Source organism: Prunus mume, linkage group LG3 (genome assembly GCF_029339155.1).
Source record: "Prunus mume cultivar Tortuosa linkage group LG3, ASM2933915v1, whole genome shotgun sequence".
Lineage (NCBI taxonomy): Eukaryota > Viridiplantae > Streptophyta > Magnoliopsida > Rosales > Rosaceae > Prunus > Prunus mume.
In genome coordinates, this window is record NC_142700.1 from 26,941,609 (window position 1) to 26,953,917 (window position 12,309).

Sequence of the window (12,309 nt, forward strand, 5' to 3'; positions counted from 1 at the left end):
CTATAAATTTTGGTTTGCAAGTTACACTTAAATAAATGATGTAGCAAACTAAAACAAAATAAATAAACATACACAAACACACACTCACATTTGCGCCATTCTACGTAAAAGATAGCCTGCAGTTTAACAGGACATCAAGGGCTGACTAATTTACTCATACATGATGAACAGAAATCATGCTAGCCTAAGTTTGGAGCTATTTCTAGGATGGTGGGTGTTTTCCAATTTTTTTTTAGTTTGGGATTTCAAATATGAGCCCGCGAAACAGGTTTTTTGGACTTTGGACTTAAAAATTGGATTCAAGTCCAATATCAAACAGGAAATTCTAAGTTTCCTACTTTATTTGGATTAGGATTTTTGTTTTAGGTAGGGCTTTTATCCTATTGTCTCTAAGATGATTATAAATACCGCTTTTATTTAATTAATTATAGGGAGAGATTAGAGATTAGAGTCAAGCGTGAAAAGAAGAAGAAGAAGAAGATGGCGGGTTTTGTTTGAGAATTTGGGTTTTGCTGAAAAGACAATGACGTTTAAATCCCAGGTAGGATATCTCAATTCCAGGATACATTCGATAACCACTGATCCCAGACATAGAAAAGTATTGCAATTCGTTGGGTGATCCCAAGGATGAAGTAGAAAATTTCAAAGAAATAATGAAGGAAGGCGCTGCACTCGTTACCAAGTGCTCCACCATTAGCCGGTGGAATGCCTTCAAACAGTACAAATATTCCAAGAAGCTTCATGATTTGGACAAACGTCTCAGCAGGCAGTTAACCATACTGAAGGAGGAGGGAGTGAGGGAATGGAAGAAGAACTTGTATAGCTTAAAGCATATTGGGGAGAAATTTGAGAAATTGGAAAGTTATTTAATTGTTATTTAGTTTCCTTTTATTTGTTGATTGTAATTTGTAATTGATTTGGAGTAGTCTCCAAGTAACCTACTTCTCCTCATAGTTAACTTTGTACAAATACTTAGTTGTTCTTTTTTGACATCTATTGAATTGAACTGTAGTTTTACTTGCAATGGTACAATTCAATAGTCATATCTAGTTATCTGTTTTTTTACGTACTCAAATAAAATAAAAGGGATAAATTTAACAACACTAAAAATTAGTGCAATATTCTGAAAGAGATTTTTAAAAAGAGACCAATTTTAAATATATTTGAAAATAAATAAATTAATCAATGTATTTTTTTCTATTGCATTTAACTATTTCATTGAACTATTGAACAACCATTGCGGATGCTCTTAACAACATAATGCATTAATTACTGTATTTTTTTATTTTTTTATTGGCATATATAGGTTCCATAGTTAGCCTATTGCAATTACATTAGAGGGTTCATCACATAGCACCCTCTATTGCAATTGCATGTATTGCAATGAACTAAATCACACCATTGCAAGTGAAATTTTACTGTTTTAGTTTAACTTCATGCAATAAAATTGCATTGATCCTAACCATCGCAGATGCTCTTCGGCCTCTATATATATGCTCTTACCTGGTCACTTTGGTGGCTCCTTATCTGAATCCCTGGACTGACTCCTCACTTACCGTGTGATTTGGCATAGGGAAAGCCCCTAGCATTGAAAAACTGTGTACCATAGTAACCATGCTTCCTCAACAACACTTACACTTAATGAAAGAAGATGCTTGAAAGGTAGTGGTTTTAATGTGATTTTAGAGAAAGGTTGAGTGTTCTCTAGCATGGGTTTTTTAATAGGGTATTCATGGGAGTAGGAAGGATTTAGGGTAGATCTTGCTTGACATGATTTTCCCCCAAGTGCCAAATTAGAGTTTCCGCCACAAACAAGTCATTCACTAGAGCATGCTGGTAATCTAGCTAGTAATCTAACTTGGCACCACAACCCAGGTGATTTTGCCTAGCATCTTTCAATATCACCGCCGATACAGCAAAAAAATGTCTGGACAATTTTTCATTTTTTTCTTTTTATCAGCAGTCTGAACAGTCTCTTCAATAGAAATACTTAAAATAGTAGCAAAATATAATTAAAAAGATGAGATGAAAACAGAAGAAAACTCCGGAAAGTTAAGGATGCCGTGACCTATCTCCTAATATCAGATACCCTTCATGTACAACATATGGAAAGAAACGATTATTATGCTGACCAGAACAGAACGGATACTCAGTGTCCTGCCACTTTTTTCTCTAATCCATTTGCCTCAAGAACAGAGAGACTAGTGAATTCAAGGGCAAACCAGCTTAAGACACTCGGGCTACGATACAACGATTAGATCAAGGAGGAGGTCAAACCTCTGGCGAACAGCCTCACTTCCAGGACCTTGTTTAAGTGACTCAACCAACAACTCTGGCTGAACAAAGACACAAAGGAATGTACAAAGGAACCCTACTAATATACCACCATGTGTATTTTCAAGAGTTTCAAACTGAAAAGGTGGCTAGTTAAAGCTTGACGAGCGGCTCCATCTCCCTTGCAAGTAATCCTCTAATGAGATGCTTTGCTCACCACTGCTAGTAGAAAGGGAATCATCTTCCAAGTCTAGCAGTGCAAGGTTAAGATGGGATTGAATGTTAGAAGGAAGTGCTTCTCCGTCCAATGCTTCAAGTTCTTCTGATGCACTGACCTGTTGCCTTGCACACCTTGTAACTTCCTCATCTCCTTGGAGAAGCTTCAAAACCTGGGATTGAAAAAAGAAATCATCACCAAATAAATAAATCTGAAGTTATATAAAAACCAAATAGTTAAGTAAAATTCAAAGCTGAAAGTGAAAGCAAAAATTAAACTTACAAGGTTGATTGGAGGCCGAAGCTTAGGTGTATGTCTAATGCAAAGGTTAGCAGCCAAAACCATTCTCTCAATTTGATCCTGGTCGTAGTCACTACCCAGGCTCGGATCTAACAGTTGGGCCACGTTCCCACTCTTCAATATTGGCTTTGCCTGGAATCAACCCCCATTCATTGACATAAATCAAGACTTCTTTGTAATAGCACATTTATTGGACACGAAAAAATAGAAAATGTGCTTCCTTTCCCAGAAGTAAGTTGCATTCCATTTAATCTTATATATTCACGACAATCACAATATTCGGAAAGAGTAGACACGAAAATAATTCCATGCCCCATGTTTGAACTTACCCACATCACCAGACTTTCCTGGCCCTTTGTATCTTTACTGTAGATTGGTTTTCTCCCTGAAAGAAGCTCAAGGACTACAACCCCAAATGCGTAGACATCAATTTTATCACTCACTTTGCCATGCATGAAGTATTCTGGAGCCAAGTAACTGGCACAGTAAAGAGTGTTAGAAAGAATACGTGAAGGAGAATATATAGACTAAAAGAAGACACTACACACCCAAATGTTCCTGCAACGTCTGTGCTACTAATATCTGATGACGTTGATGCCCAACTAGCAAGTCCAAAATCTGAGAGCTGCAGAACCATGATAAGGGGATGAGCAGATGAAGCTTCAAATAATTAACAAAGAACATTGAAGTTATAGCACAGAACCTGTGGCTCAAAATCATCTGAAAGAAGGATGTTGGAAGACTTCACATCCCTGTGGATTACAGGTTCTTCACAGCCATAGTGTAGATAATCGAGGGCCTCTGCTACACCTACGGCTACATTATATCTCTGCTTCCAACCAAATGCATTCCCATCCTTCTTATTACCTTGATCAGAAATTATCCTTTATGAGTTAAGAAAACTGAAAATAGGGAGAGGAAAAAGAGAGTGAAGTTTTCGAGTCCAAAGAAATAGATACCATAGAGGTTCTCTTCTAGGCTTCCTCTTGATATAAAATTATAGACCAAAAGTAAGTTGTTTTCGTCGAAGCAGAATCCAAATAAGGAGATTATGTTCTTGTGGTTTAAAGTTGTGAGTATCTCAATTTCATGAACAAACTCGTTCAAGATATCTCCAGATGGCTTCAAGAGTTTCACTGCCAACTCTTTGCCATCTGAAAGGCACCCTCTATAAACACTACTACTGCCACCTTTACCAACCATGTTCTCTGAAAAATGCAATTTAAGAATTGTTAGTATAACATCCAACTTTGAGTCAACTCAAAACCAGGATTGTAAAATTAGGGAAAGAAACAAACCAGGCCTGAAGTTGGAGGTCGCCAACAAAAGTTCCTTATAGCAAAACAGTCTACAACTGGATGAATATTTCTTACATAAATCCAAAAATTCTTCAGGAAGGGGCTCCATGCCATGGTGAGGAGATAGAGGAGGGCAGACTGCATTAGGCCCAAACGGCACAATTGCTCCACTTATTCCATTCAGCATGGAAGAACAATCTTGATCCTGTCCAGAATTCACCAGTTTGTGATCAGGATAGACAACAGCTGAAGTATTCCAGCTCAATGGTCTCAAGGCCCATCCAAAAACAGATGTCTTTTTCTCAGTTTTCTCCATGCATTGTCGCTTTGGTAGAAATGTGTGACGAAGAAGTGACCAACCAGGTTTGAAACACTGCGAATCTTGAATCTTGATAGAGTTTGATGAAATGTCGAGTCTTTGGATTGGTACCAAGGCCAGTGAATTTTCTTCACCGTCTTCCCCTTCCGACTCATCAGGTAATTGAGTCCCAGAGGTTTCCCGAAAAACTGAATCAGCTGCACAATTCTCACAATTTCTCTTTAGCGTTTTCTTGCCACACTTGGAACAAGATTTTCTTATTAGATGTCGACATTGATTAAGTTTAGCATCATTAGGTACTTTTGCATTCTTGATCAGTGACAAACTAGTATTTACATAACTCTGGTTCTGATCATTATCTGTTTCATCGACAAGGCAAAAAAGTGAAAGAGTTAAGCATAGTAATAACACCAGAAACAAATTTATAACAAAAACACACTCTAGGAATCATCCTTGGAACTAACATCAACAAAACCCAGAAGAAGAATTATCCAAACCTTGAATTTTATCTGCATTGCTATCAGGTCCGTTCCTCTTGAATACGACTTTGCCATTATCAACGGCAAAAACCGAGAAACTTCTGGACAACTTTCTCGCACAGTACTTGGCAACAGAGGCAGATGACCCGATTCTATGGTGAGTTTTGGAAGTTCCAACAATTGTAGCAGCCGCATTGTATGATTTTGCTTCTTGTACTAGAAGCTTCCGGACAGAATTGCCTCTACAGACCTTAAGCTTCAGATCAACCTGTTTACAATTCAAATATTCTCAACCTCCAAAGGAATTAAAATTAAAAAAATTTCTTTCAGGTGGTTTTTTCTCAGGAGAAGTCAACATAAAATAAAAAGTAAAAATGAGGAACTCAACCTGCTTTAAGTTGCAGAAACCTTCATAAGCAGAGAGCACAGAATCGAATGTCTTTACCAGTGAGAGTAAAGACGAAGTCCCCTCTACAAAACCCAGAAACCAAATTCATTCAACAGAACACAGAAACCCCCAAAAAAGAAAAAACAATCACAAACAAACCAAAATGAGAGAGAGAGAGAGAGAGAGAGAGAGAGAGAGAGAGCAGACCAGAGGGGGTGTGGAGATGGTCCTCAAGGACATGAATGGCGATGACATTGTCACCAGGCTCCGCCACTTTGACGAGTGCCCACGTCAGCAGCTCCTTGCTGTGTGAATCTAACTTCACCCCGACCAGCACCGTCTTCCCACCAACACCACCGCCTTCTCCGGTCAACACCTTCATCTCACCAGCGGCTGCCTTCAGTCCTACGTTGTTTCTTTCCCAGAGAAATCAGTCACTCCAACGGCACTGGCGTAAGAATTGGAAACTGGAAATTGGAAATTGGGAAATTGGGAAATCAAATCCTGGTTGGTTGGTGAAGATGGAGATGGTCTCGGAGGAGAATCTTATGCTGTTTCTTCGGCTCCTCTACATTGTTCACTCGCTAGTCTCTCTCTTGTGCCTGCCTGCTCCAGATAGATGAGCATTTTGTTCCAAATTATAATAATAATAATTTATAATAATAATAATAATTTATAGTAATAATAATGCACCCTTCTTTACTAACATTCTGATTTTCATAAGCACACGAGGTGCAACAAATTAGAACAAGAGATCTTTTTCTTTTTTGCTATGTTTTATTCTGTTTTGGTAAAGACGCAAAAAGCAAAAAGAATACAAACCCATCATGTGGTGGAAATCATGGAAAGGTAAACAAGAATTCTTTATTATTATAGATTTTTGCTCCATCCATCCAAAGAACAAACCCATGTGATAATTAATATAAAAGGGAAACGAATCTTCGACTTCTACCTGCACCGTCCTTGTGTCTTTTTACATTTTAACCCTTATATCTTATTGTCTTTGATATAAAATAAAGCTCAGATAATTTCCCTCTTACAGGAAAAAGAGGATTTTTTTTCCTATGTGTCCAAAATTGGTTTCCTGCTGCATGATTCGGTGAACCATTGTATTACCAAGACATTAAACAAGATAAATTACTAGTCAAGTGGGACGTGGACTAGAAGTCAAATCACGCCACAACTTGCTTGCCAACAAAACAAGGAACAACTAAACTAGTAGTTAAACTCTCTCTCTCTCTCTCTCTCTCTCTCTCTCTCTCTCTCTCTCTCTCTCTCTCTCTCTCCAATAGTAAAGTTCTTTGCGTCTTACTCTAATGTAAAGAGAGTGGGATCGAGTTCTCGCTTTTTAGTAACAAAGTGTCTTTTGTTTGACCTAATGATATTCTAAACTAGCTTTATACATAAAGAAGAGATTGAACTAGAGTGTAAAAGGATGAAAATATTGTTTTAATCAACCGACTTAACCGAGATAATAGTGGAGTTTATATGAGGCACAATATTTTTGTTGAAATTGTACATTTATTTGGCACGTCCATCATGTGTATATATGCGGGCTAACGTGGGTAGTGGTGGGCCTTTTGTCTCTTTCTTGAATATTGCAAAAATTGTATAACAAATGCGGACAAGTTGATACACAGATTCTCCCTTCGCTCTCTAGCATGTTTCATGTTAACATCTTTCTCATATTAAGACCTCACCAACTTATACACGATCTCAAAATCCTCTTGTAATTTCCTTTTAAAGATTTTAAGTACTTATGATTTTTATTAATTTGGCGATTTCCAAATTAACTGTTTTTTTTAATTTTGTTTTGCTTTGATGGTATTGTATTATTCAAGGATCCAATTCTGTAGGAACCGAATTAAATCAAACCTTAGGTCAAATAATTCCTTCAATTTAGGGATTATTTGACCTAATTGGGAGTTATTCAGCCTAATTGGGAGTTACTCAATTTAATTGGGGATTACCCAATTAAATGGAATGTTACCTAATTAGGTTGAGAATTGATTTGGTTCCTACCACAATTCCCAATTAAATGAGGAGTTACCTAATCAAATTAGGAATTGATTTGATACCTACCACAATTAGAGATTGGATTTACCCTAATAAATCAAATTTCTAATTAATCAAATCAATTCCAAATCGGGGAGGAATAATTCATTTCCATCTATGGAATTATTCCTCTGAAACCCTAGCCTCCAAGACCACTATAAAAAGATGGCCACACACAAAGGTTGATGTACGTCTAAAATCTCCATTGAAACTCTGCAGAAAATTCCTCTCAAACCCTAGCCACCTTCTTTCTCTCCCTTCTTTACATAAGGCTCCGGCCGCCGGTTTACACTATAAACACATCTTCGTATCCTATTGTTGAGGCCCAAAAAATCCATGGATCGGGCCCAAGCAACTATCAGCCCAATACAATATTTCCACGAGGGAAAAGGAAAAAAGGATCTATCGCATGCGAGTTATAATCCACATGCCACGCTAAACAAACAAATTATCATGCTATGATTCGCGATAAAATATAATTAACTCATGCTAAAAAACAATCCTTCCCAAGGGCGATAAGGCAAAATATGCCGAGCAACATGCCATGCTGTTATCTCGCACCCAACTACGCTACAAGCCTAGGTGGGCCCAAGCCACTCAAAAAGACCCGGGGCTTGCTTGAGTGGGTTGTGGCATGGATGGTGATAAATCAACATGAGGCCCATTGATGGACCAAGAAATGGAAAGTCTCGGGTTGCTTGGGAGCCTCGAGACTCAAGCCCATTTCTTAGGCCCAAACATGTGGGTAAGCACAAGAGAGAAAAAATAGCCCAAAAGCCCAAGCAAAATAACCTAGCCAAGAGATAACCCAACCAAAAAATAATAAGCCCAAATCAAGAAGCGCAACAAGCCCATTTGCTTAGAAAGCCATCTTGACCCTTAGAAAAACCAAAAAAAGCCCACAAGAGCTTCAGCCCTTTGAAAAACAGAGAACACGTGAAGGACTAGATGGTAGGCTCCTTAAGCAAAGTGCTGGAAACCAGTCCCAAGCCGAGACATCCAAAGAACTGATGAATACCATCCCGCATGCTTGTCGAAGCATCCCTTGGACCCGATACATTTGCACCTCTTTTCCTTCACGATTCAGCCAAGGAAGAGGAAAGAAAAGAAGAAAAAACAGCAAACCAAGAGGAAGCTCTCATTGCAGGCTGTGCCATGAAAGGGGATGTTGAGCCCCAAATCCCAATTCATGAAAATAGATGAAGCAATCTTTGCCAAGAAAGGGAAGTCAGAGAAGGAGGAGAAAGGGAGAAAAGCTCAGCCAAAGTAAGTAGAAGCCATTAGGGTTTCTTGAAAATGGTGATTTCCAGCTATAAATTGAGCCTTCCCTACCCAACAAACTCAACCCATAACCTGCAGAGAGCAAGCTTTCTCTAACTTGCAAAACTCAACAAACTCGTGGCACCTTTGTCATCTTCTTCTCAATTTGTTTTTCTGGCACAGAAGAATTCTCCTTTCTTTTTCCTCTTTCCCTAGTCAAATTCCTCACAAAGCACCCCATTCCTTACTTAAACAATTCCATTTCTCATAAACCAAGTCTAATCTGTCTCTTAGTGCTAAACCCATGTTGATTTTGCTCCCCATGCCTCATGCCACTCATGCCGAGCTGAAGACCATCCATGTAAGCATGCAAAACTACTGCAAGTCACCATTATTCTCACAGAAGATTATCCAAAATATCTCCTAAGGTTTTGCTGCCCTTTCGAGGTATTTTGGGGCTTAATTTTGAACCTAAACGGTAAAGGGCAATCTTCTCATCTGCTTTTGCAACAAGCCCACCCATTTCTTTGCTAGAAGGAAAAAGCCCTACATAAATTGGCGACTACTGGGATTAAGCCATTATCTTCATCGATGCCTCCAAGGAAGAAGACCAGAAGCAACAACATGACTTCCCAGATGGGCCAAGCCATGCCGACTCAGTAATCAAGGCAACATGCCTCTTCCAGAGAAGAAGAACGCAAGTGAGGGAACTTTACCCTCACAGACCTTGTTACAGCCATTCATGCTATGGGTGAAACTCGAGGGAGATGGCGAGATGATAAAGAACTCAAAAATCGGCTCCAAAGCCAAGTGAAGTGAATGAGAAACACCCACAAGAGGAATCTGCTGCTGCCGGAAGGAGTCTAAGCAAAAAGGACCATCTTTCGTCACTCAGAGGACGTTGTTGCCATGCCGAAAAGGAGCCGAGTCGAAGTCGGAAGATTGGAAGTATCTTCCTCAGCCGCCAGATCCATCGAGCTTACTCCAGCAGCCATATCCTAAAGGCTATGAAGCACCGACCTTTGTCCTCTTTGATGGACGAAAGGGGAGCCCGAAGGAGCATGTCAATCGCTTCATCGATGTCTTGGGACCGTATGCTGGTGATCATAATCTTCGACTTAGAGAATTTTCAAAGAGTCTCACCGATCGTGCTTACACATGGTATACAACGTTGGCACCAGGCTCTATTCATTCCTGGGAAAGTCTGCAAGCGTGTTCTGTAAGAAGTATTTCCAGCATGAAGAACGAGTCACCACCACTCAACTCAACAACACTCGCCAGAAGCATGGTGAGGATCCCGTGGACTTTGTACGCAGGTTCCGGGAACCTGGCATTGATTGCTATGATGAGAAAGACGAGGAGGCGCTTGTTGAAATTGCATCAGCAATATCGTGGCGGATTATAGAGTGTATTTGGAGAATATTGGCATTAGTCAATTTTCTCGACTGCTGGAAGCTGTGAGGAAGACGAGCATGTCTGTCAAGCCACCAGGACAAAGGACTTGGAGGAATGAGAAGAAGGAAGTGCATCAGACATTAGCAATAGATGATAAGCCATCCAACGACTACAATTCACGCAAACGGAAGGATAGAGAGACGTATCCACCACTACCATGCAAAGATGAAGAATTTCATGCTATCCTTGACACAATGATTGCTGATGGCGTAATCAAACCTGTCAGACCCTACAAGGTTCCTACTCGAGAGGAAAAGAATGATCCTAGGTACTGCCGTTATCATCAATTTGTGGGGCATCCAACCACTGCCTGCCAGAGTCTGAGGAAGATTTTACACGCCAAAATACATGAGGGAGTCCTCGAACTTCCCTCTAGGAAGCAAACGATTGATGAAGACCCTTGCCAAAACAGAAGGGGAAAGGAGGTAGCCCCTGTCATTACATGCTCGGTGATTTGCTTGATGATGATGAATTGTGCCACCCTTGGAGGAATGACCCAAAGCCGCCGGAAGCTATATGGGAACCTTGCGGAAACATGGAGAAGGCATATTGGTGTAAATATTCGAGGCCTTCAAGTTACAACACACCATGGCCACTCGCTGATGGATGGGGTACAGCTCATGACAGTGTGAAATTTTGTTTTGACATGCGAAAGAACGCTACTCGGGCTTTATCGGAGCGGCGAGAGCGGTGCCGTGACATTTCATAATATCACGAGGCTGAAACAAGTGTGATGGAACGTTATTTAAGCATGAAACAGGGGCCCACAGCTTCACAGGTCTTTCAAAGAAACCCAAAGTTCAAATCACTCTTTGATCAACTTGCTTCGGGCCTCAAGCAAGAGAAGCTGCTAGCCCTGATGAATATCTCTGAGGAGTCTAATTCTCAATGCTTTACAACTCAACCACAAGGGTCATTCGTGGGAAATGACAATGCTATCGTCTTTACGGACGAAGACATGGAAGTTCCATACCCGGACCATAGGAGGCCGCTTTACTTGGAGGGATAAATCAATGATGTGTTCATAAAGAGAGCTTTGGTAGACACGGGTTCCTCTGTCAACATATTACCTCTGTCTGTGCTTACGGCAGCTGGTATCCCATTGTCCAAAATTGTTCAATCACAAACAAACATCAGTGGTTTCGGGAATAAGAGTGAGGTCACGATCGGGCATCTACAAGTACATTTGAAGGTCGGGCCAATTCGGTCACTTACTAAGTTCTATGTTGTGGATGTGGATGTGGCTTACCATGCTTTGCTTGGAAGGCCATGGCTCAACAAGCATAAGCTCGTGGTCTCTACTTATCATCAATGCGTAAAAGGAAGGATTAGGCTGAGGTCGCTACGCATACCGGAAATCAAGCACCATTCAACAAGGATGAAGCTCACTACTCCGAGGCGGAATTCTACACTGAATGCACCGCAGGTCTTGGAAGCAATCCATCCAAGGATTTCGAGGACCTACCTTCCCTCGTGGACTGAAATTCGTGATTTAAGCAATGAGGAGCTCATCACCATTGTTGATCGAGAGAGAAAGAGGCACTCGGAAGTCAACAACCACGCCTATGATCATCCCCAATGCTCAAAGGTGACGCTGCCCGATGGGCGACTGTGTACCGCTTATGACGGTTGGGGGCTTGACCGTGTCTTACGGAAAGCCCCGAGTATGGAGGGAAAGTAATGCAAGCAAATGGCTGTGGAAGTTCCGACAACAAGGCACCCATGCCTTGTGTTTTCCAAGAACCAATGGCAGCACCCAGACACATGCAAGATGGATCGGCAGCAGTAGCCGAGCAGCTGGAAACAATTGATTTGAGTGAAGATCCCTCTACCCCAAGGCCTATTTCCATAAGTGTTCATTTAACAAGTGAGGAGAGGGCGGCTTTGGTATCTTTGCTAAAGGAATTTCGAGATGTATTCGCTTGGAGCTATGAGGAAATGCCTGGCTTAAACCCAAGCTTAGTAAGTCATACTCTGAATATTGAGCTCGGTACAAAACCTATCGTGCAGCCAAGAAGGAATTTTCATCCTGAGGTTGAGAAGCAAATCAAGGTGGAAATTGAAAAGTTGTTAGCTGCCGGATTTATTAAGCCAATCAAGCATCCTACGTGGCTAGCAAATATTGTCCCTGTGAAAAAGAAAACCGGTGTGATCAGAATATGCACGGATTATCGAGATCTCAACCGAGCTTGCCCAAAGGACGAGTTCCCGCTGCCTAACATGGATATCTTAATTGATTCGACCTCGGGTCAAGGCTTGTTGTC

The 12,309-nt window shown here is 40.7% G+C and overlaps 1 protein-coding gene across 1 annotated transcript; it reads right to left on the minus strand.

The window, feature by feature from the left end:
• Positions 1-1,987: 1,987 nt before the first annotated feature.
• LOC103327047 (kinase with adenine nucleotide alpha hydrolases-like domain-containing protein) lies at positions 1,988-5,942 on the minus strand. The gene is made up of 10 exons (XM_089048259.1): positions 5,483-5,942; positions 5,276-5,358; positions 4,906-5,155; positions 4,090-4,767; positions 3,751-3,999; positions 3,495-3,658; positions 3,340-3,416; positions 3,121-3,268; positions 2,774-2,923; positions 1,988-2,663 (listed from the first exon to the last, which is right to left on the minus strand). The coding sequence occupies exons 1-10, from the start codon at positions 5,655-5,657 to the stop codon at positions 2,424-2,426; spliced, it is 2,214 nt and encodes a 737-aa protein (XP_088904385.1). The 5' UTR covers positions 5,658-5,942; the 3' UTR covers positions 1,988-2,423.
• Positions 5,943-12,309: the final 6,367 nt, after the last annotated feature.